A 26141-nucleotide genomic window follows, 5' to 3' on the forward strand; every position below is an offset into this window, starting at 1 on the left:
GAACATCAAAAGGCATTATAAATATATAAATGTATGTTGGCTATGTACATTGGCTGTTGTATTCATTTACATATAAATACACACTTTCTCTCACACACATACTCACACACAGCTATTCAGTATAGAAAATCCTCATGGGTAGCTGCAGGAAAAATATAATTTCTCAACTGCATTATTAGAAAGGGCAATATTTCATAGCTTCAAATGGAAGATTGCAAAAAGTATTTTTCTTTAAAGTGTAAAATCTCAGCATCATTTTCTTCATAGTTTGTTCACAAAGTTTTCAATGCAACGACTTTGGTTAGACAGCCATTTCCTATCTTTTCCTCTCCCATTCTAATGTACAAAACGCTATAGAAATGAATCAAAATTGAATAAAAAGATACTTTTCTTTTTCCTTGTTCTCTTTCTGCATTACACGTAACACCCTTCTATAGTCAAAGTATGCCTTACAGGACCTCTTGCATACGGTTTTATGACAATATGGTTTTCTCATTTAAAGGCTAATATGAGTTTTTAATGGATTTCACACAACCTAAAATGGTAAGGCAGTCTGGAAATGCAATTGACTGTTCTGGGATGTTAATATAAAGTGCTTATGCCCTCAAGAGAAGTAGCATAGCCTAGTGGAAGAAGCAAAGGACTGGAAGTCAGGAGATCTGTGTTCTAATCCCAGTTCAGCTACTTGCCTGCTGTGTGACCTTGGGAAAGTCACATCAACTTCTCTGTGCTTCAGTTTGCTCATCCATAAAACCAGGGTAAACTATCTATTCTTACTCCCCCTTTGATTGTAAGTCTCATGTAGGCCAGGGACCCTGCCCAGTCTATAGTGTATCTACCCCAGCGCTTGGCACAAAGTAAGTATTTCACAAATGCCCCTTATTATTAGTATGCTCCCTTCATCATCCACAGCATGGGAAGCAGCATAGCTTAGTGGATAGAACTTGTGTCTGGGAGTCAGAAGGAACTGAGTTCCAATCCCAGCTCGCCACTTGCCTGCTGTGTGACCTTGGGCAAGTCATTTTACTTCTCTCAGCCCTCATCTGTAAAATGGGGATTTAGACTTTGAGTCCGAGGACAGGGACTGTGTCCAACCTGATCATCTTGTATCTATCCCAGAGCTTAGAACAGTGCCTAGCACATAGTAAGTGCTTAACAAATACCAGAAAAACAATTACTTCAGTTAGTGCCTCAGGCTATCTGTGACTGCTGCTTTCTGTTCACGTCTAGTGAACCGGGGCCATAGCACGTCCAAATTTCTTCTTGCCTCTGTGGTTTACCTGGCCGTGCCCATGCCCGGATTCAACATTTGCAAAAAGGGCAGCTGTCCCAACATGCAATCTGAGGTCTGTAAGCCTGGTTCAGTGTTCTAAATACAGCAAGGGCAGTTTGTATTACAAAGTTAGGATCCATAATTCCACTGACCTGTCCGCTTCCTATTTATTCTCCTGTAGGTGTGAATATAATGCATTCTTTTACTCTAGCAATAACTTTCTAAATTGATTGCTGAAAGCCTGTGAGCTTCAGGATTAGGTCTCCGCACTGGTACGGAGGGTTATAAATATAACGAGAGCAGGGCGAGTTTGTATTTCAAGGTTGTGAGTGGAATTCAACGGATCCGCTTGAAGCAGATTTATTTGTTTTATGAATGTGTAATGCAATTCTTGCCTTTTTAATATTTTAAAAAATTCTAGTGAGCATCTCAAATATCATTGCCATGGGTGCCTGGTGAAACTTGTTCTGGTTGTGTTTACAAATAGGATGATTCTGGAAAGGCTTGGTTAACTTTGATTACAAGGGTCCTGTCACATTATAGAATCAAAGCAGCTGAGTAGCAGTGATTCAGAGCTTCCAAAATAGGCTGTCCTTTTAAAAAGATTTTTCCTGCTCTAGCCAACGGTGATCAAAAGTGATATCCTGAGATTAGGAAGGAAATATCATCAGATCCAAGAGACGTGTTCACTTTTAAGCAACACTTGCTGGGCTAGTGCCCTGTTTTGACTTCCGACTCTGTTGTGTTGCACTCTCCCAAGAGCTTAGTATTGTTCTCTGCACACAGTAAGTGCTCAATACAATTAATTAAGATAAATGCCAATCAGCAGCAGTGCTTAAGAGCCTCTTCAGCTCATTCTCTTCAGAGTTTAAAAAAACCTACATATATGGTCCAGGAGACATAAGGTCATGAGAAGCAGCGTGGTCTAGTGGAAAGAGCAAGGGCCTAAGTGTCAGAAGGACCTGGGTTTTAATCCCAGCTCTGTCAATTGTTTGTTGTGTGACCTTGGGCAAGTCATGTAACTTCTCTGTGCTTCAGTTTCCTCTAATGTAAGTTCACCTGTTCACCCTCCTACTTAGACTGTGAGTCCCAGGTGGGCCAAGGACTGTATGTAACCTAATTAACTTGTACCTATCCCAGCACTTAGAACAGTCCTTGACACATGCTAAGCAATTAACAAATACCAAAAAAAAAAAAAAGAGCGTAGGTGACATGGCCTGGAGTGTCAGTGGAGAGGAGAAGAACAATAGTTCTAGAGAAAGTGGTGGTGTCAGGGGCCCACTTGAAGAAACAAGCATTCTGGGTTCCGATAAATTCAGTGTACTTCTGCATATTCCGCTGTGTTCCTGAAGTAACATGTATGATGTCATGTACCTCTTGATGTCTGGCATTTCTAACTGCCTTCATCGGTGGCCCTCCCGACTGAGCTGTGAAGGGGGGAGTTTAGGTTCCCAGTGAAACTCACTACTTCTCCCCAAGGCTAAAAGACTTGGTTAAATGATTGGCCATCCCCGAAGTTTCTTCAGCCCAATGAGTCATGGATGAGAAGCAGCTTGGCCTAGTAGAGAACGAGCCTGGGAGTCAGGAAGACATGGATTCTACTCCTGACTCTGCCACTTGCCTGTGAGTAATCCTGGGCAAGTCACTTCACTTTTCTGTGCCGTGGTACCTCATAAAAGAGAGATTAAGACTGTGAGCCTCACCCAGCAGGGAAGGGATGAGGGCTTGAAACAGGATGGTGAGGAGAAAGAACTGGCTGATGACTGATGCTAAGATGGATGATGGTAACATCATGAATCCAGGAAGGTGGGCATGCCTCCTGGTAATTTTGATTTTTTTTTTAAAGCAGAACAGCTGTTTTTCTCTCCCTGCCAATCTGTGTCTCTTAGGTCCGGGCAAACTCGGAGCCATTTCCTGTCTCACCCCAAGATTGTTTCCAAGTTCCTCATTAGAACTTTGTTATAGTGTACTCTTCCAAGGATTTAGTAAATCAGTTATATTTAGTCTAGTCAGTCAGTCATATTAAGTATTTACTGTGTGCAGAGCACTATACTAACTGCTTGGGAGAGTACAATATAACAGATAAATTCCCTGCTCAAAACAAGCTTACAGTCTAGAGGGGAAGACAGATAGTAATATAAATGAATCACAGATATGTACATAAGTACTGTGGGGCTGGGAACATGGGGGTGGTATGAATAAAGGGAACAAGGCAGGACAACACAGAAGGGAGTGGGAAAAGTGGAAAGGAGGGCTTAGGGAAGGCTTCTTGGAGGAGATGTGTCTTCAATAAGGCTTTGAAGTCAGGGAGAATATCTGTCTGGACATAAGGAGGGAGGGTAAGTGTTTGATGGCCAGATAGTCTAGTTTATGCACTGCAATTTATGTTGTCTGGGTCTTTTTTCTTCTCCCAGATTGAAGAATCTGTCGCTAAGCACTTTGGCAGTCATGGGAGAAGAGCTGTGCTTCACATACCTCCTTCCCACTGCAAGATGGAGATGGAGCTTTATCAGCGCATCCTCACTCGCCATGGATATCTGGTGGTCCTGTCGGAAGGGAAACACCGGTCTGCCGTCGGGCTTGGGGACCTGAACCCAGGTGAGATTCATTACAGACAGGGGAGACGGCCTTCCTTGCTGAATAGTCAGAAGGACCTGGGTTCTAATCCTGCCTCCACCACTTGTCTACTGTGTGAACTTGGACTAATCACTTCACTGTGCCTCAGTTCTCTCATCTGTAAAATGGGGATTAAGACTCTGAGCCCCATGTGGGACAGGGACTGTGTCCAACCTGATTAGCTTGTATCTACCCCAGCACTTAGAACAGCGCTTGACATATAGTAAGCGCTTACCAAATACCATCATTATTATTGTTCTGACCTCTGGGGCTTTTTGGGATTTCACCTTTAGCATCCTTGAACTGTTCATGACATCATCATCATAATTATGATATTTAAGTGCTTCCTATGAGTCAAGCATTATGCTAAGCACTGGGGTAGATTAAAATATAAGCTGATCCCTGTCCCCACATGGGCATCATCATCATAATTATGGTATTTAAGTGCTTCCTACGAGTCAAGCATTATGCTAAGCACTGGGGTAGATTAAAATATAAGCTGATCCCTGTCCCCACATGGGGCTCACAGTTTAAGGGGGAGGGAGAATAGGTATGAACAACATTGACTGAATGCTTACTCTGTGCAGAGCAATGATTTAAGCACTTGGGAGAATGCCACAGAGTAAGTAGACAAATTCTTACCCTCAGGGAGTTTACAATCTAGGTCACCCTTGCACTTGGATTTGGTCCCAATATTCACCCCTCCCTCAACCCCACAGCACTTAGGTACCTGTCCATAATTTATTTATATTAATTTCTGGGTGCCCAACTAGACGGTAACATGATAATAATAAAGTGTTATGTAAGTTCAAGGTATTCTTATCACTATAAGAATCTTTGTGTTTTTGCCTTGAATGTCATCTAGTCTATTTATGTCCCGTCCATGCTTCCTGCCAAGAATTTTAGCGCAAGATCATCACTCCATCTGACTGGAAGTCGAATGTGCCAGAAATCACATAGGAAATGTGGTTTCATTGGGATTTCCAGGTTGATTTACAGGGACAAGATATAAATGTGGGGGAGATTTGCTGCCATTTAGATTTGGCTGGATTGTGCGTATTTGGAGCCAAAAGGTGCTACGTGCTCCTTTTGGCAGGATCACTTGGGGTCTCCTAGGAGGGAAGGGGGAATGAAGCACTTGGGCAGAAAAAGTAGGGCAGGGAGGTGGTAGCTGCCCAGCTCTGCTCATTTGGTCTGCCAAACCACTGGTGTTGTCAGTTTTTAAATTTGGTTTTATTTTTTCTTAATGGTATTTCATAAGCACAGTGTCAGGCACTGTACTAAGTGCTGGGGTACATATTGATTAATCAAGCTGGACAAGGTTCATGTCCCACATGCGGCTCACAGTTTTAATCCTCATTTTGCAGATGAAGTAACTGAAGCACAGAGAGGCGAAGTGACTTGTGCTAGGTTACATAGCGGACAAGTGGCAGAGTAGGAATTAGAACAGGGGTCCTTCTGACTCTGAGGCCCTTGGTCTATCCACTAGGACATGCTGTCACCAGGTCTTGAATCCTCTTACATCTGTACTATTTACCTTCACATAATGATGGTATTTGTTAAGCATTTACTTTGTGCCAGGCACTGTACAAAGCACTGAATGTTTGCTTTTCTCCTACTTCTGCGATTTATAACCCTTTTTGTCTACTTGTCTCTCCCATTAGATTGTAAGCACATTGAGAATAGAGAATGTGTGTCTCTCTTCTGTTGAACTGTTGAACTTCTCCCAAGTATTTCTGTTGAACTCTCCCAAGTATTTAGGACAGTGCTGAGCATACAGGAGCCCCAGAAATACAATAATAATAATTGTGATATTCACCAAGTGTTTGCCACGTGTCAAACACTAAAGTGCTAAGAGCTTGGAGAGATACAAGATAATCAGGTGAGGCACAGTCCCTGTCCCACATGTGGCTCACAGTCTGAGGGAGGGAGAACAGTATTTTCCTCTCAATTTCCAGATGAAAAAACTGAGGCAAATTGGGATTAAGTGACTTGCCCAAGGTCATGCAGCAGTCAAGTGGTAGAGTCTGAACTAGAAACCTGGTGTTCTGACTCCTGGTCCTGTGCTCTTTCCACTAGGCCATCCCACTTCTCAAATGATTATTCTCTGGCACCACCCACCCAGGATCAGCCTTGTCTGAGCACCTACTTGTTGCAGAGCACTGAACTGAGCTCCTAAACCTGTCCTCTAGATCATACGCTCATTGTAGGCAGGGAATATGTCTGTTGTATTGTTATAGTGTAGTCTCCCAAGTGCTTAGTACAGTGCTCTACACACAGTAAGTGCATAATAAATCCACTTGACTGACTGACTGCAGACCACTGAACTGAGCTCCTAATAGGCGTGGAGCACCGAACTATTGCTGAATTGTATTTTCCAAGCACTTAGTACTGTGCTCTGTGCACTGTAAGTGCTCAATAAATATGATTGAATTAATGAACTGAGCTCCTATGTGTGCTGAGCACTGAACTGAGCTCCTCTTGGTTGCAGAACACTGAAATGAGTATCTTCTTGGTATAGAGCACTGAACTGAGCTCCTACTTGGTGCAGAGCACTAACTCTAACCAGTCTCCTCAGCTCCATCCCTTATTTTTGGTAGCTCTTGTCTCATTTCCCCTTAGCTCCCGAGACCCATTACAGCATCATATCAGTCAATCAATGGTTTTTGTTGAGTGCTTACTGTGTACAGGGCACTTTACACTTGGCAGAGTACAATGCAATGGAATTGGTAGGCATATTCCCTGCCTACAAGGGTTTTATAGTCTAGAGGAAGAGACCAACATTAAGATGTTATGGATATGATGATGATGATGGCATTTATTAAGCGCTTACTATGTACAAAGCACTGTTCTAAGCGCTGGGGCAGATACAAGGTGATTAGGTTGTCCCCATGGGGCTCACAGCCTTCATCCCCATTTTACAGATGAGGTAACTGAGGCCCAGAGGATATGTGCATAAGTGCTATGGACTGAGGGAGGAGTTAATATTAAGTGCTTCAAGGGTACAGATCCAAGTGCATCTTTGATACAGAAGGGAGAAGGAGCAGGGAAAATGAGGGCTTACATAGAGAAGGTTTCTTGGAAGACGTGTGATTTTAATAGTGTCTGGCATATAGTAATTGTTTAAGAAAGAAACTCCTTCCCATTGCCAGTGATTGTTGTTTTTCACTGCATTTTCTTGCTGGCGCTTTAAACATTGTGTTTAGAAGATTCTCACCGACAACAGATTCGTCATCTCTAAGCTATCTCATCTCTCTGATCATGCCAGCACTCCCTGATAAATGATTTTGACTTTGTGATCAATGGTAGAATGGATATCATCCAGAACTGTGACTTCTCCAGGGTTGGGTTAAGCTTAGTCACCATCTGGAAGCAGCATGGCTTAGTACAAAGAACCCAGGCTTGGGAGTCAGAGGTTGCGGGTTTGAATCCTGCTCCGCCGCTTGTCAGCTGTGTGACTTTGGGCAAATTACTTAACTTCTCTGTCGCTCAGTTGTCTCATCTGTAAAATGGGGATTAAGACTGTGAGCCCCACATGGGACAACCTCATTGCCTTGTATTTACCCCAGCGCTTAGAACAGTGCTTGGCACATAGTAAGCACTTAACAAATACCATAATAATTTTTATTATTATCTGGAAGCAATGGCCTCATACTCTTCTTTTGTATTTTGCAACCTTATTGACAAGAAGTAGAATTGAACACAGATATTATTCCTCAGAAATCTGTGGATTTTGGCCAACTGTGTCTTGGGTTGCCCAATGACTCTTTAGCCAAGATTGCATGTTTCCCCTGAATGGCAAAGGACAGAATGCCTAGGGTAATGTGAATATTTATTTATTTATCAATTCATTCATTCAGTCATTCACATTTATGAATACCTCATGGGGGTTAAACCCCAACATGGGAAAGGTCCCAGTACCCACTCCCATGAACAGTCCTTTGGGGAATCGGTGACCCAAGCAGTAGGACTCTTGAGAAGCAGCATGGCTCAATGGAAAGAGCATAGGCTTGGGAGTCAGAGGTCATGGGTTCTAATCCCAACTCCCCCACAAGTCTGCTGTGTGATCTTGGGCAAGTCACTTAACTTCTCTGAGCCTCAGTTACCTCATCTGTAAAATGGAGATTAAGACTGTGAGGCCACGTGGGACAACGTGAACACCTTGCATGCCCCCAGGGCTTAGAACAGTGCCTTGCACATAGTAAGCGCTTAACAAATGCCATCGTTATTCATTCATTCATTCATTCATTCAATCATATTTATTGAGCACTTACTGTGTGCAGAGAACTGTATTAAGCGCTTGGGAAGTACAATTTGGCAACATATAGAGACGGTCCCTACCCAACATAATTATTATTGAGGGCTTAACTCTAAGACCAAATGAAATGGAAAACTGACTCTTATGCCACTGATCGCCTTTAGACTTAACTTGTCCATGTTTCCTGCAAGTACACACATTTGTGCATTTTTAAATTCACTGGGAATAGAATAATTTACAAATCTGTATATGTTCTTGGAGAGTTTCATGCTTTCTTTTCCTTTCCTCTCCCTCACTCTTTTCCTTCCTTCTGTACTTCTCTTTCCTTTCTCCTTCCCTCTTTTTTCTTCCCTCTCTTTTCTCCCTTTTTTTGTCCTTCCCTCCCTAGTGCTGCAGATAAGAGGTTTCTAAAACATGTGAATAGGCTGTAAAAGTCACTAAATGCCTGCATATACATATCTAAAGGTTGGGCTATTCCTTTGGGAAATACACCTTCAGTATCCAGATGTATTTACAATTTTTGCCAGGTGTGAATTGCATCTGATACACTGAACAAATGTCAGCCAAATCTCGAGATCATCCTTCACCACTATATATGGCTTTTAGCCTTGTCTAGATTATATAGCTCTGAAATGAGTTCTTTTCAAAAAAATAAAACCAGATGAAGGAAACTATTTGCCTACCACGCTGATCTTTCTTTCCTCTCTGCAGTGAAGAACCTTTGGACCTAAATTGACATTGTGATAAACAGTGTTTACCAGTAATCTGAGTGGTATAAAACTTGACAGGAAGATGATATTTTAAATAATGCTATTTCTCAACTTTTTCTAATAAGCATGCCACAGTTTATCTAAATGGGTTCCCGGGGAGCAGTGTTAAAAAGATATAGGTAATAGAGCAAAAGATACAGATCACCATTTAATGTTGTGGAAAATCTATAAAAAGTCCTACCTCCCTGCCTGTTGTAATTTAATGGCCTTTTCATGCTCCTATCAATGTATCCCTTTTATTTTCACTTTTTAAAACGTCCATGAGGATCATGTGGCTCTCAAAGTTCAGGCTAATATATCTAGAGAAGCTGTATGTCTCCGACTCTTGTTGAAGACTCAGAGGGAGTAAAATATTCTTCCATCAGAGCATTTTGACTTTGGGGTCATGGTCACTGGCTTGAACCTTTAGGCTTTATGATTTTAGGAGAAGGAGCCACAAGACAGTCTAGATTTAAGAGAGACATAAAGAAGAATTTATTGACGATGATGGGATGAGCTAGTTAAGGAGAATCTCTCTCTCTCTCTCTCTGTCTTCCTCCCTATCCCAAACTGCATGGAATGGAAAAGACCTTTTGGCCTGAAGGCAGGGGAATAGACTAAATGACTTCCCTAAATCCTTTCTTGCTTGAGATTCTACAGTTATGAGTCACTAGCAATCCCTTAGTAGTGGCTGGCTTTTGGACCCAGAGGTAACTTTATATGAACCCTGTTGACCCCCAGAGAAACACTGCAAACTCTATTGTGCCAGGTGAATGGAATTATATGCAGCGATAATTAAAGCTGCAGCAATAGTGAAAAATGTTTATGGTTGTGATTTTAAGAGTGAATTTTAATATATCTCCCCCCCCCCCCCCCACACACACACATACTTTTTTTTCTGTCTTCAAGTTACAATGAAGTAAGGAAGGAATATGTTTTTAGGATGATCCAGGATTGAGGCTCCATTTAGAAATGCAGGCGACTTGAAAATCCTCAGTCCACTGTGAATTCTGCCGCAGAAACACAGCTGTTTCCAAACACAGTTTGGAGAAAGCTTGCTGGGTCGTTCAGGATTATTCTCTGCCACATTATTCTTATGTCTTTTTCTGGCATTGTGTGAATAAAACAGAAGAACAGACTTCTGGAACGGAGGGAAGGGGTAGGATTACTATCCAATTATGAGCTCTCAGGCCATTGGAGAACCATTTGGTAAATTCCTACCTCAGTGCACTAAATGATCCAGGCAGAGGTAGTTTAGGGCCCTCAGGGGGAGGATGGAGATGTCGTTTTGATGGGGGCTACAGTTTGCCTCCTCCTTTCCATCCAACCCAGCCCACACCCTGAGCTCTTTTAACACCAACCTACTTACTGTGTCTCAATCCCATTTTACCATCAGCCCCTTTTTTATGTCCCCCCTCCTCCCTGGGACTCCCTCCCCCTTCATATCCAGCAGACCACCACTCTCCCCACTTTCAAACCCCTACTAAAATCCTATCTCCTCCAGAAAGCCTTCCCTGATTAACCTTTCATCTCTCCACCTTATTTTCATTCCCTTCTGCATCACAGACACAGTTAGGTCCATGCCCTGCAAACACTTTGATGCTCAGCCAATAGATCTTGTGTACATATCCTTATTCTTGTATACAATCTCTCACTAGATCGAAAACTCCTTGAAGGCAGGAATTGAGACTACCTACTTGATTGTATCAGACACCCCCAAGTGCCTAGTGCAGTACTCTGGATACAGTAGGTGCTCAATTCATACCACTGATGGATCAATCAATCATATGTTTTAAGAATTTACTGCCCATGGTTCGGAAAGTACAATATGAAATAATTGGTAAATGGGATTCATCCTCATAATTGACATTTAGTGAGCATTTGCTGTGTGTAGAGCACTGTACAAGGTGCTTGGGAAAGAAAAATACAACAGAGTTGGTAGAACGTTTCCTGGCCACAATGAGTTTACAGTCTAGAGGACTGCCCACAAGGAGTTATACTTCTGCAGGAAGAAGCAAACATTAAAATTGATTACAGGTAGAGGAAATAGAGTATAAGAATATTTGCATAAGCCCTGTGGGGCTAGGGTGAGTATCAAAGAGCTTAAGGAGAGGATTGATGAAAAATCCTATCTTGTGACATTACCAGCCTCTTTTTAGTTGAGAGCAGCATCTTCACTGGCCTTAGTATTGAACCAATCAATCAATTGTATTGAGCATTTACTATGTGCAAAGCACTGTACTAGGCACTTGGGAGTGTACAACAGAATTTTCAGGCACATTACAGTCAAGTGGGGGAGACAGACACTGATATGAATAAATAAGTAATTTATAATAATTTAAAGATAGGTGCTGTGGGGTTGGGGTGAATATCAAATGTCCAAAGGTCACATATCCAAGTGCATAGATGACACAGAGGAGATAGAGCCGGGAAGAAGAGGGCCTAACTGGGGAAGACCACTTGGAGAAGATGTAACTTTAATGATACCTTAGGGTGGTCTGGCATATATGAAGGGAGAGCCAGTTCCAGGCCATGGGGAGGACATGGGAAATGAGTTGGCAGAGAGAGAGATGAGAATGGAGCTCAGTGAGTAAGCTGGCTCGAGAGGAGTGGACTGTTTGGACTGGGCTGTAGCAGGAGATGAGTGAGGTGAGTGAGTGTTTCATAACTGACTGAGTACTTTGAAGGTAATGGTAAGGAGTTTCTGGTTTATGCAGAGGTGGATGGGCTACCATTGGAGGTTCTTGAGGAGGAGGGAGTCATGAACTGAACATTTTTGTTGATAAATGATCCATGCAGCAGAGTGAAACATGGAAACCCATCATGGATGGATTTCATTTGGGAAAAGTACTGGACGTCCCCACCAGCAGCGTGGCTCAGTGAGAAGCAGCATGGCTCAGTGGAAAGAGCCCGGTCTTGGGAGTCAAAGGTCATGGGTTCTAATCCTGGCTCCGCCACTTGTCAGTTGTGTGACTTTGGGCAAGTCACTTAACTTATCTGGTCCTCAGTTCCCTCATTTGTAAAATGGGGATTAAGGCTGTGAGCCCCACTGGGACAACCTGATCACCTTGTATCCCCCCCAAGAGTTTAGAACAGTGCTTTGCACATAGTAAACGCTTAACAAATGCCATTATTATTATTATCTATGGTGTCACACTATTGACGTACTGTTTTTTTAAGCGGCCCTGGGTATCATGCCCTGATAGAGGTAAGGCTGCTTCCCAAAGGGCCTGGATTTCACCTTGGCAGAGGATATTCCCTTGGAGGGGCAAAGTCAAGAATGTTACCAATCTGGAGATCCAGTGAGGGCATTTTGTTTCTTTCACAGTGCTGTGTCCTGAAGGATTGCAGCCCTGGATTACCAGAGTCATTGTCCATCATGGCAGAAAAGCTGGAAAGCAGGGTGCTTGGTTCTTGGGCATCTTGAATAGAACTCATCTTTGTCCTGGATGCTGCAAAAGATGAGCCAAGGATCAGGAGATGGAGGGCACAAAAGGAATTAGTGCTGTTGGATTTGGGGCAGCTCTAGGGCAGGGGCCTCTCTTCCCTCTGCTAATTGAAAACCTGAGTGTGATTGGCATTTATTTCTCTTTAATTTACCTAGACTACATTTCAGCAGGAAGACATGAGGAAAAGGGCATATCTGATAGGCACAGCGGGTTTCTGTTTGCCAAAGTTTCACATAGAAACACACAGACGTATGTTTTTTATTATGCAAAGTCTTGGTCTTAGGCCAGTGTGAGTGACAATTCTTTGCCTCTAGTTAATCGAAGTAGAAAAGATACTAAATCAAAAATAATTCAAGATGGCAGCAAAGTCTTTACTGTCTCCAGACCACGTGGTAATTGCCTACCTGAATCCACTGTAGGTGTCCACTGCCTAGGGGTATATTTACTTTCGTATTTATGACTAAAAATAATCGGTTCTTTCACAGGACCACTTGGGTCTTAAGGTGGGTTTGTTTAACCTCAGCTCAGCAGAGTTATTTAGCCTGCTGGAACTTGGGTTAGATTGCCTTTAATTTTCTGAGAGACTGTCTCATTTATAAAAGCTGGGCGCCTAGTGACCTCTCGATTCCTTGGGTTTCCTTTCCCCTCCTCTGTGAAGAAAGAACAAAAAGCCAGTGTCTCGTTCTTACTCCAAAGAAACTAAACGACTTCCTTAAGTGGGTTGGGCCTCGTAATTGAAAATGGCAACCAGATGTTTAGCAAAATCACTCGCATTTCTCCTAGGCTCTGGGTATCCTTCTAATTGTTTGATCTTTCTTAGTTTCATAGGAACCATTCCGGTGTTCGAATGATCTATAAAATAGGTGCCTTGCAAATAAATTTGACAGTGGAATTCCCGGAAATGGTTCAGTGAATGTTCTTTCTGCAAGTTTCAAATTCTGGGAAAGAACTATGGAGATTTATTTGGTCCATGCGCATTGTTTCCTTGTTATTTTTGGATTTGAGAATTGTTTTTAGAAAATTGGCCACTTTGCCGTCACCCAGTAGATTGAAAAGCCGCGGCTGTCTTTTGAATAGAATGTAGAGTTGGAAGAACAAATGAAACCCATGTTGTAGTTAGACCGAGTGCAGGCTCTGGGAAAGTACGTGGGACATTTCTCCTTCCCAGGGAGCAGGATAGCACAAGCCGTGCTTGGATCAGCTCCGAGGGGTCTCGGGAAACAGGGAACAGGCGGTCTCCCTCCATTTGCCAAATCAGTGGCTCCCACAATGTGTTTGCCAGAGATGCTACAGTAAAAGTGTCTTTGGCATATGATGAACTTCCCAGACCCCCTTTCACTTTTTTATGATCAAGTTTCTCCTCTTACCGCCCTCAAAGCCAGTGGTTTCTAAACTAGACAATATTTCTAACTCCCCACTCTTAGATGCACACAGGCCACAAATAAGCTTCTGCTTTTTATTCCTCCTAAAACAATCCCTCCTCCCCTACCGTCTCTGTCCTAGATCCCATCTCTCTTTCTAGTTGCACCTTCTGACTCTGAGAGCCCTGAACGAACATCTAGAGGATCTCCTCTTTGGGAAACATGGCCCTGAAGAAAATCACAACTGAAAGGCTCCCCTTTTTCCTTCTGGATCTCAAATTCATTCCTTCCTAGTCTGTGAGAGGGAGAGCCTTTACCGGCCAACTGTCCCTTAATTGAGCTGAAAGTAAGCTTTGACTCAGGGATTAGACATTTCAGGTAAAAAAAACCGTTTCCAATTCAAGTAACCAGCGGGTATTTGTCAGGGGCAGGAATATTCTAGGTCATTTACAATCTTTGACATAGCCAGTGGCCTGTAACCTTTACTAGAGCACTGTTTCTCCAAGCAGATTTTGCTGTGGCATCCACAAAACACGTCGGAATGGGCATAGTTCTACAGCTTTTAAAAAATAGACTCTTGGCCCAATTCTTACCTTGGGACTCCAGGCCTCTCTGCCTTCTTTCATGATCCTCACTGTCTTCCTTCATGATACCTCATGAAACTCTGAGGATGAGCAAGTGGGCAGAGGTGAAAAAGCAAGGAAAGAAAGATGCGGTCAGATGGTGGGGAAGAAGATGTATTGAGGGGAAGTGGGTCAGGAAGAGAAAGAAAGACCAAAGGCTGACAAAGTGAGAGACAGAGGCTGACAGAGTGAGAGTCAGAGAAAAGAAGAAATAGAGAGAAGTGATACAGCTAGGGGAACAGTAGTGAAGAGACAGGAGAATCCAGAGGGATAGAGGTGAAAGGCAGACCAAGCAAAGAGAGTCAAAGAGAGACAGAGGTATATAATAAAAGCTGATTGGGAATTTTTGGGAAGTTACTGATTGGAAGTTCCATTAACTGAATTTCAGTATTTTCCCTTTTGTTGTTCACACAATTCTGCTCTATAGGAAAAGCAGAGCCCTTTTATGAGGAGTCAGTCTGCATCTCTGCCCCTGTGCAGTTTTTGAAATCTGCCAGAGCTGGTCTGAAGGGAGATTTAGACAGATATTCTTTCTTCCTTTTTTGGTCCCAGACCTAAGAAAGATGTTATCTCTTAGAATAGAGAGTAATCCTCTTCACGAACCAACACCATCTCAGCAAGGCCCAACCTTTCCCACCTACACTCTCCCCATCTACCAGCAAAGCAGGATGTAGAAAGTGAGAGAGGCAGAAAATATTTGAAAGAGACGAAGGAGAGGGGGTGACTGACGACCTTCCACGTACCCTGCTCAGTGTCTCCCAAGGTTCTCACACTCTTCAAACTTTCTCACCCCAGCCTGACTCTCTCCAAGCAAATCGAGTATTGGCCTTATTACCACTTCATCCCTGCTCCCACATTCATTCATTAATTCAGTTGTATTTATTGAGCACTTACTGTGTGCATTCATTAATTCGTTCAATCATATTTATTAAGCGCTTACTGTGTGCAGAGAACTGTACTAAGCGCTTGGTGTGCAGAGTACTGTACTAAGCACTTGAAAGAGTACAATATAACAAACAGGCACATTCCCTGCCCACAATGAGCTTACAGCCTAGAGGGGAGACGGCATTAATATAAATAATTACGGATATGTACATAAGTGCTGTGGTGCTGGGAGGGAGGATGAATAAAGGGAGCAAGTCAGGGTGATGCAGAAAGGAGCAGGAGAAGAGGAAAGGAGGGTTTAGTCAGGGAAGGCCTCTTGGAGGAGATGTACCTTCAGTAAGGGTTTTAAAGGGGAAGCGTTTTAATTGTCTGTCAGATATAAAGAAGGAGGGCATTTCAGGCCAGAGGGTGGACATGGGCGAGGAATTGATGGTGAGATAGATGAGATTGAGGTATAGTGAGATATATTCATCACCTTCTTATCCCTGTCTAGACTAACTCATTGTGAGCAGGGAATGTACGCGTTAATTCTGTTGTATTGGACTCTCCCAAGTGCTTAATACAGTGCTCTGCACATATTAAGAGCTCAATAAATACCAGTGATTGACTAATCCCTCACAACTCCAGCTAATACACTAGACTGAAGGCACTGATCCTGAAAGGGATTGGGCTTGAGACAGAAAAAGTGGGAAGTAGGAAAAACAGGCATCAGAAATGACTTTGTGTGGGTTAGAGAGGTTGTACTTTCAACCACTAGCAATCAGGATTCCAGGGTCCTTGCCCTCTCCTCCCGCAGAACGGAGTTCGACCCTCTAGTTTAAAATACCCTCCTGGACTTGGTCCAGGCTAAGTGGGATATTATATGTGGACCTCAAGAGAAGTGGGACCTATTGGTTAACTCTTCTACTCTTGGTTCAGTGGTGGACATAAGGGAAAATCCTGCTTCACTCAAAGTCCCCTCTGCTCTGCCCTAAGCCTTACTAAGGGCACATCTTTTCCAAGAGGCCTTCCCTGCCTAGGCCCCTGCCCCTTTTCTTCTTTTCCCACTCCCTTCTGCATCACCCTGACTTGTTCCTTTTGTTCATCTCCCCACCCCCCGCCCCTGCATCAGCTCCATAGCACTTACATACATATCTGTAATTTATTTTTATTAATATCTGTCCCCGCCACCTAGACTGTAACCTTGTTTTGGGCTGTGAATGTGTCTTGTTTATTGTAGTACTGTACTCTCTCAAGCACTTAGTACAGTGCTGTGCACCAAGCAAGCACTCAATAAATTTGATCGAATGAATGAATATCACATCCATTTTTTTGGGAGGGGGTGCCACGTGGCAAAGGCATTTTGGGAATGCCAGCATGTCAAGAGCATTCCACGAAAATCCCAGGGCTCACCGAGAAGGCAGAATATTTGAGAGCATTTGGGTTTCTGAGGTTGTTTGCCTAAGGTTCAGCATTTAGCTGTGGCACTGAAATTCTTTCTTACCCACTTAGTAGTGATGGTAATAATAATGAGGGCATTTGTTATGTGCTTACTATATGTCAAGCACTGGTCTAAGCACTGGAGTAGATACAAGCTAATCAGGTTGGTCACAGTCCCTGTCCCCCACATGGGGCTCACAGCCTCAATCCCCATTTTACAGATGAGGTAAATGAGGTACAGAAAATTGATTTAACTTGACCAGGGTCTCACAGCAGACAAGTGGCAGAGCAATGGGTTTCCAAAATACCTCTGCTGGGTAATGTCTTACAGTTTATTGGGACAGGAAGCCTAGAGTCTTATCGTAAATACAATTGCAGCAGCAGCATGGATGTTTAATGGTTTTGTTTTGTTTTTTAAAAAAAAGCTCACCTTGTTTTCTACTCAATAAGCATTGATTTCAAACTTTAGGCACCACAGTGCACTGTGCAAGGCACCAGATGTGTGGAAAGACACAGTTTTTGTCCCTGAGAAACTGGTAATGTGTGAGAGCTAATATATGGGCTACAGACTGGGCTGTTCAACGACTGAGTGGAATGGTAAGAAATTGTAGGCTTGCTACACTTAAAATACCTTGCCTTCCCTGGGCTATTTTCAGCAGAGGAATCCAGGTAAGGGAGGTGCTGGGGCAGTGAGAGGAGCAGGGTTAACTGCTGGGAAGGAGTTTTACAAACAGGTTGAATAAAAATTGGATTTTCAATTTCTTCTACTGATGTGATTTTATCTAAAAATTGGGGGGTCATCAGTTCCCTTCCTCCCTACCTGCCTCTTCTGGCCACACAGCTCTCAAGCAGCAGCTCCCCCACCTCTCCTCCCCCTCCCTGCCCCTCTTCCTCAGGCAAATTGGGACCACTGGGTGGGGGCCAAAGAGGAGAGGGCAAGGGAGGGAGGAACTGGAGGAAAATTACTGAAGGAGGAGTGTGGGGAAAAGGAAAAGGAGCAAGGGTGGGTGGTGGAAGGTGGGAAAGAGGAGGAGGGAGGGAAGCTTAAGAAGAAAGGGGAAGAGGGGCGGAAAAAGAAAAGGAGAAGGGAAGGGAAAAGTGAAGAAATGGGGAGGGAGAAGGGAAGAAAGGAATTGGGAAAGGGAGGATGGAAGGGGATGGTATGAAAGAGCTCCCTTCCCTTCCTCCCTCCCTCCCTCAGCCAGAGGGGTGCACAGCACAAAGTTCATCGTTTGAACTTCACCAAAGAGAAGTAGCAGAACCTAGTTGATGAAGCATGGGCCTGGGAATGAGAAGGACCTGGGATCTAATGCCAGCTCCACCACTTGTCTGCTGTGTGACCTTGGGCAAATCACTCAACCTCTCTGTGCCTCTCAGTGACCTAAAAAGTGGGGATTAAGACTCTGAGTCCCTTGTGGAACAGAGACTGTGTCCAACTTGCTTACCTTGTATCTACCCTAGAGCTTAGAACAGTGCCTGGGACATAGTAAGTGCTTAACGAACATCATAAAAAAGTTATGTGTTATTGCACATTGTAAGTGCTCAATAAAATATGACTGAATAATAATAATAATGGCATTTATTAAGCACTTACTATGTGCAAAGCACTGTTCTGAGTGCTGGGGTGGTTACAAGTAGATGATCAGGTTGTCTCATGGGGGGGCTCACAGTCTTAATCCCCATTTTACAGATGAGGTAACTGAGGCACAGAGAAGTTAAGTGACTTGCCCAGAGTCACACAGCTGACAACTGGTGGAGCCAGGATTTGAACCCATGATCTATGACTCCAAAGCCCATGCTCTTTCCACTGAGCCACGCTGAATGAAAGCCATTGATTGGTTGAAGGGAGGCAGAGCGTAAGGGATTCCTTCTGCCTCCACCAAGCAGATATTATCTCTGCCAACAGTGGAGAAAAGTCTTAGCTGGAACATTTCCCTAATTCCCAGTGCAGTGATCTCTGAGATACTCCAGGGCTGGTGAATCATTGGAGATGGCTGAGTCTGGACCACGCGAAGTGCTTAGAGGTGACTTAGTTTGGGCCTGCATTTATAGATGTTGAAATATATTTAGAGAACTTATGGGCATGGATAACTTGAACTCATTTTTAGGGATGGCCTGTTCATTTATGGATGGTTGGCAACCCTGGAGAGGAGAGCAGAATTTCTGCTCTTAACAGTCACAGGCTTCAGTATCCTTCTCAAGCAAACTTGCCATGGGATTTAGACCGAAATTTTGGAGATCCAAGGTTTTGCGACCACTCAATCATATTTATTTAGCACATACGATGTGAAGGGCAGTCTATCCATCATGTATTAAGCACACATTATGTGCAGAGCACTGTACAAAATGCTTGGGAGAGTACGTTATAATGGTGTTAAACATATTCCCTGACCACACTGTACTAAGTGCTTGGTAGAGTACAGTATAACAGAGTTGATAGACACGTTCCCTGCCCACAGTGAGCTTACAGTCTAGAGCTCACATTGAACTAGGATTTTAGGGAGTTTGGGAGGAATGCTTTCTCAAAGTGTGAAGACCTGTTGAGCAACTGTGGTGAGAGCAATAGGTCATGGTTTCCTTCTATCTCCCACACTTCTGTCACACATTCCCCGCTCCATCAGTCTCTCTTTTCTCCTGTCTTTCTCCCTTGCACATGTGTTTATGGGGGGACGCACACACCTGCACACACACATATGTTTGCTATTATTCTCTTTTCCAATCTCTCTTCCCAGCTGAATCCCAGGCCATTAATCACTCACTTCTGCTTCCCTGGCACAGGGACAAAAGACCCCAGTTAGCCCTCAGAACTGTGAAGACTTCTCCAAGCCCACATCAACTCCAAGCCTTCCCCAGGCCAGGATATTCATTCATTCATTCATTCAATTGTATTTATTGAGCACTTACTGTGTGCAGAGCACTGTACTAAGCTCTTGGGAAGAACAAGTTGGCAACATATAGAGGCGGTCCCTACCCAACAGTGGGCTCACAGTCTAGAAGGGGGCCAGGCCAGGATATCTGTTGGCATTGTGGAAATTCAGAGCGGCAGCAGCACCTGAGCTCTCATCTTGAGCAGGTTTAATCTAACTCACCTCTAAGCACTTAGCGTGGTCCAGATTCAACCATCTCCAGTGATTTATCAGAGTGGTTTAACTGCAATTCTCCACCATTGGACATCCTGTAGTGTTGCAGAGATCCACTGCTTTGGGAATCAGGAACTTGAATGTCCTAGCTAAGACTTTTCCTCTCTGTTGGCAGAGTTGCGACTGGGCAGTGATAATATCTTCCACCTTGGGTACCTCTCTGGATGCCAAATAAATCTGTAAAACTATTTGGAGTTGAGGCCAGTGACACCCCCAGTTTGAGAGTACAAAGTGGTGTTAGGGGAAAAGCCCTGAGAGATGATTAGGTATTTTTTTCTCCATTTTAGCTTTAATATCTGTTCTCAGTCCCAGAATTTGTTCTGCACTGGACTGGAATATTGAAATATTCCTGAAGTAAAAGTTAATTTTTATGGTATTAAGTGCTTACTCCATACCAGGCACTGTTCTAAGCCCTGGGGTAGATACAAAGTAATCAGGTTGGGCATAGTCCATGTCCCACATGGAGCTCACAGTCTTAATCCCCGTTCTTGAATAACCCCCATCCTAATGCCTCTCAACTCTCAATACAATTTTAACATGAGAAATCAGATGGGACTGGATTTTATTCATGACACAGGGAGGGAGGGGTCAACAAAAGACTTTTTCTGGAACAAGATGAAGGAATAAGAGAAATGTCACGACCTTACTTTTCATATGCATTTGTCCTGCGATTAAGAAGGTATTTGTAATAACTTCAAAAGCCTAAACTTGCAGTGCCTAGGTATTTTGGACCTCTCACTACACTAACACACTGTTTTCTAAATCATAATCAATCCATTAATCGTATTTACTGAGTGCTTACTGTGTGCAGAGCACTGTACTAAGTACTTGAGAGAGTACAATATAACAGAGTTGATAGACACGTTACCTGCTCACAGAGTTTACAGCCCAGAGGGGGAGACTGACATTAATATAAATGAATACATTACAGCTAAGTACATAAGTGCTGTGGGACTGAAGTAGGAGTGAATAAAGGGTGCAAATCCAAAGGCGAGGGCAACACAGAAGGGAGTAGAAGAGGAAATGAGGACTTAGGCAGTGGCTTAATCATAACATTTCCTATACTGTTTGACCAGCATCATTCCTTCTGTGGAAAAGCAGATGGGTTTTAGAGCGGCATTAGCTATTCATAGATTTGTAATTTTGAAATATGGCAGAACTAGTTGCATTTTCCCCTCTGAATTGTCTGATTGCGTATGTTGTTAATATGTGAAAAAGCATCAGAGGTTGACATCTGGTGAAGCTAACATCTGGTGCCTGTACTTCAGAAAAACACCAATTAAAAGCTCTCCTCATCCTGTTCCCTCTAGAGAATTTATTTATTCTAACATTCGAAACCCTACAGGAACAATTTCTTCAAAGGTCTTTTAAGCTGTTGAGACTTTCTGAGGTCCATTAATAGTTGTCACTGTTAAAGAAGCTCATCAATCTTGAGAAGAGGAACTCTGAAAGAAAAGTTTCCCTAGACAAGCCAGTCCCTTAGAAAGCAATGAAAATTTGCCATCAAAAAAAAAAAAAATTCAAAGAGGACGATCACAATGCTATGAAAGTCTTCCGGGGAAAAAAGCAGATACGACCCTGGGGGGAGGAAGTTTAGGAAGCCAACTAAAACAGAAAGATTTCCAAAAGAATAACTTTCCCCCAAAATTATGTCACAAAGGAGGATGCATTATAATCTCTTCCTTGACACTCAGCAATTCAATCCTTTGTTGGAGTTAACTTCTGCCGAGAGGAAGCTCTATGTTGTGGAAAGATGGACCAATCATCATCATCATCAATCGTATTTATTGAGCGCTTACTATGTGCAGAGCACTGTACTAAGCGCTTGGGAAGTACAAATTGGCAACATATAGAGACAGTCCCTATCCAACAGTGGGCTCACAGTCTAAAAGGGGGAGACAGAGAACAAAACCAAACATACTAACAAAATTAAATAGGATGGATAAGTACAAGTAAAATAAATAAATAGAGTAATAAATATGTACAACCATATTTATTACTTTATTTATTTATTTGATGAGCTCAATGTTGCTGCTCCTGAGAGGGAGAGGAGGTGTTGAATTGCTCCCCAGTATGCTCTTGGGGGGGAGGGTATGAGTATCTCTGCTGCCTTTCCCCCTCAGGTAGCATCTGTGCTAATGAGATGATAGTGCAAACCAGTTACATGCTGCTGTCGCCACCCAATCAATCAATCAATCGTATTTATTGAGCGCTTACTGTGTGCAGAGCACTGGACTAAGCGCTTGGGAAGTACAAGTTGGCAACATATAGAGACAGTCCCTACCCAACAGCGGGCTCACAGTCTAGAAGGGGGAGACAGAGAACAAAACCAAACATACAAAATAAAATAAATAGAATAGATATGTACAAGTAAAATAAATCAGTAAATAGTGTCACAACCTCGTGGAAAGAGCCCAGGCCTGGAAGTCAAAGGACCTGGGTTCTAATCCCGACTGCCAAGTGCTTGCTGTATGACCTTGGGCAAGTCACTTCACTTCTCTGGGCCTCAGTTCTCTCAACTATAAAACCGGGTTAATACTTGTTCTCCCTCCTACTTAATAATGATGATAATTGTATTAGTTAAGCACTTCAATTCATTCATATTTATTGAGGACTTAGTGTGTGCCAGGCACTGTAATAAGTGTTGGGGTGGATAAAAGTAAATAGGGTTGGACACAGGCCCTGTCCCACATGAGGCTCACAGTCTCAATCCCAATTTTACAGATGAGGTAACTGAGGCCCAGTGAAGCGACTTGCCCAAGGCCACAGAGCAGACAAGTGATGGAGTCAGGATTAGAACCCATGACCTTTCATGTTCCAGGCCTTTGCTCTAACCACTGTACACCATGGTGCTAAGACTGTGAACCCCATGAGGGACTGTGTCCCATTTCATTAACTTTTTATCTACCCCAGTGTTTGACCCATAGTAAGCACTTAACAAATACCACATTTTAAAAAATCAATGTTATATACTGAACACTTTGTGCAAATCATTATACTCAGCCCTTGTTTATTGTTACTTTGTACGTTTATTTTGTAGTCTCCCAAGTGCTTAGTACAATGTTCTGCACCCAGTAAGTGCTCAATAAATGCGATTGAATGAATGAACTTGGAAGCGAACAGGATTGCCAGACACGAGCCCATCCTCAAGGAGTTTGCAGAGGTGGTGTGGGCTGAGCAGCTCCTTTTGGCTAATACTTTATAAAGCTTCCCAAAAGGCACCAGGAGAAATGATCTAAGCTAAAGTCTGGTAAAGGGATTAGATCATAGTGCCAGAATTTCACCAGGGTTCAAGTTTACCAGGCAGGGGCAGTTGAATTCAGGGAGATGGGACTGGATCTCTTCAGCTGAGTGGGCCAGGGGTCAGCCAAACAACAGGCAAGATGGAGGTACAGTGAGAAGGTTAACACCAAAGGAGTGGAGTGTGCGGGCTGGGATGTAGAAGGAGATAAGGGAGGTGAGGCAAGGAGGGGCAAAGTGATGGAGAGCTTTGAAGCCAATAGTGAGGACTTTTTGTTTTATACGGAGGTTGATAGGCAAACACTGGAGATTTTTGTTGGGGGGGGTGGGGGGTGACGTGCCCAGAATGTCTCTGTAGAAAGATAATAGGGGGAGCAGAGTGAAATATAGACTGAAGTGAGGAAAGACAGGAGGTTAGGAGATCAGAAAGGATGCTGATGCAGTAATCCAGTCAGGATAGGATGAGTACCAACATGGTAGAGGTCTGGATGGGGAGGAAAGAAAGGATCTTGGTGATGTTGTAGAAGTGAGACCAGCAGGCTTTGGTGACAGATTGGATGTGTGGGTGAGTGAGAGAGCGGAGTCAAGGATGACACCAAGGTTCCGGGCTTGTGAGACGGGAAAGATGGTAGTGCCGTCCACAGTGAGATGAGTCAGGGAGAGGACAGGGTTTGGGAGGGAAGATAAGAAGCTCTGTCTTACATATGTTGAGTTTTAGGTGGCGGGAGGACATCCAAGTAGAGATATCCTGAAGGCGGGAGGAGATGTAAGCCTGGAGGGAGGGAGAGAGAACAGGGGAAGAGATATAGATTTGAGTATCATCCACGTAGAGATGATAGTTGAAGCTTTAAGAGTGAATGAGTTCACCAAGGGAGTGAGTGTAGATGGAGACTAGAAGGGGACCAAGAACTGACCCTTAAGGAACCCCTACAGTTAGGGAATGGAGGGGGAATTAGCAAATTAATGAATCCCCCTCTACACTGTTGGCTCACTGTTGGCACAGAATGTGTCTGCCAACTCTGTTTTACTCTCCCAAATGCTCAGTACATAGTAAGTGCTCAATAAATACCACTGATGATGGATGATGATAGAATATTGATTTTGACTCCTGTACCATTTTTATGGTATTTACTAAGTGCTTACTGTGTACCAGGCACTGCACTAAGCACTGGAGTAAATACCAGCTAATGCACAGTCCATATCCCACATGGGGCTCACAGTCTTAATCCCCATTTTACAGTTGAGATAAATGAGGCACAGAGAAATTAAGTGATTTACCCAAGGCCATACAGCAGGTAAGTGGGGAAGTTGGGATTAGAACCTAGGTCCTTCCAACTTCCAGGCCCATGTCCACCCACTAGGCCATGCTGCTTCTCCACTTTTATAACTGTGGTATTTGTTAAGTCCTTTCTATGCTCCAAGCACTCTACTAAGTGCTGGGGTAGCCACAAGATAATCAGGTTGGACAAATTCTCTCTTCCACATGGGGGCTCCAGTCTAGGAGGGAGAACAGATGGTTCATCCCCAGTGACCTTGGGCAAGTCACTTCACTTCTCTGGGCCTCAGTTCCCTCATCTGTAAAATGGGGATGAAGACTGTGAGCCCCACGTGGGACAAGCTGATTACCTTGTATCTACCTCAGTGCTTAGAACAGTGCTTGGCACATAGTAAGCACTTAACGAATACCATTTTTATTTTGCAAATGAGGAAACCGAGACACAGAGAAGTTGTGACATTCCCAAAGTCACGTGACAGAGAAGTGTCAGAGCCGAGGTTAGAACCCAGATCCTTTGACTCCCAAGTCCATGCTCTTTCCACTAATTCATGCTGTTATGCTGACACCCTTGGGCAAGCATCTCAAACCAACTTCATAGATTTGTTCCTCCACATTTCAGTTGTATGTGTTCTCAGAGGAAAGTTTCCAATCAGAATATTCTATGAGCTCTATTCATTTTTGCAACTTCTTTAAACTTTAGCTAAAGGTTAACTTTTTCCCAAGTTCTAGCATGCTTCTCCTCACTAATATTCATTCATTCAATCATTTATTGAGCGCTTCCTGTGTGCGCTTAGTCCAGGAGGCCTTCCCAGACTGAGCCCCCTCCTTCCCCTCCCCATTCCCCCCACGCCTTACCTCCTTCCCTTCCCCACAGCACCTGTATATATGTATATATATTTGTACATATTTATTACTCTATTTTACTTGTACACATTTATTCTATTTATTTTATTTTGTTAATGTGTTTGGTTTTGTTGTCTGTCTCCCCCGTCTAGACTGTGAGCCCCGCTGTTGGGTAGGGACCGTCTCTATATCTTGCCAACTTGTACTTCCCAAGCGCTTAGTACAGTGCTCTGCACACAGTAAGCGCTCAATAAATACGATTGAATGAATGAATAGTAAGCGCTTAATAAATGCCATCATTATTAAATAGTGAGGCAAATGCCTGAGTCTCTCTGCCTCTCTCTCTCCCCTCCCCCCTCCTCTCGTTCTGTAGTGTATTTGTGTATTTTGAAGATGTATTATTCTCACTCCATTTCCATTTCTCCCAGCATCACTGCAGGGTCCCTTCCTCAATGGAGTAGTCTTTTGATGAGGGACTATTTGAATTTTTCCTCTTTATACTTCAAAATTGTGTTCACCTTCCGTAGAAACCTCAAATTATCCTCACCGAGACTAAATAACACTGATGCAAACAATGCTGTTTCACAGTCATCAGCTGCCTCAATAAAAGCACTGACCCCAAAGAAGGTCCAGTGGGGGAGGGCTTTGTAAATCAGGAAATTACTGTTTGCTTTGCATGGCACCCTGCCTGAGGGAGAGGGAAAACATCAGAGGGAACACAAGCTCTAAAATGCAAATACTTGATCTAAGAAACAATATGAAAGAGAATAAAGCCCTGTTTCAGATACCAGGGGTGCTGCTAGTTTTGGGTCTCTAGCCAGCTGGAAAGGGGATTGGTTGAAGCTCAGATGTTTTGGGTGAAAAATGTATGCATTTGGGTCCCTGGGACTTTTTCTCCTTTCTGTGGAAGTACCAGTAGGGTTCTGTCCATCCTTCTGAAGGTGAGCGAAATCATACTTATCTGGTTTGTCAATCAGTATGACTTTTTTAAATAAGTGTTTACTATGTG

At 43.4% G+C, this 26141-nt stretch overlaps 1 protein-coding gene across 1 annotated transcript in view; it reads left to right on the forward strand.

Moving 5' to 3' along the window:
* Positions 1-26141, forward strand: part of CPED1 (cadherin like and PC-esterase domain containing 1) — a 207242-nt gene that overhangs the window by 17142 nt on the left and 163959 nt on the right. Inside the window, exon 3 of the mRNA XM_038753259.1 lies at positions 3688-3871. Coding sequence (XP_038609187.1) covers positions 3688-3871 — 184 coding nt within the window. The remainder of the gene's footprint in view (positions 1-3687; positions 3872-26141) is intronic.

The sequence above is a fragment of the Tachyglossus aculeatus genome, chromosome 10, assembly GCF_015852505.1.
Source record: "Tachyglossus aculeatus isolate mTacAcu1 chromosome 10, mTacAcu1.pri, whole genome shotgun sequence".
NCBI classification, from domain to species: domain Eukaryota; kingdom Metazoa; phylum Chordata; class Mammalia; order Monotremata; family Tachyglossidae; genus Tachyglossus; species Tachyglossus aculeatus.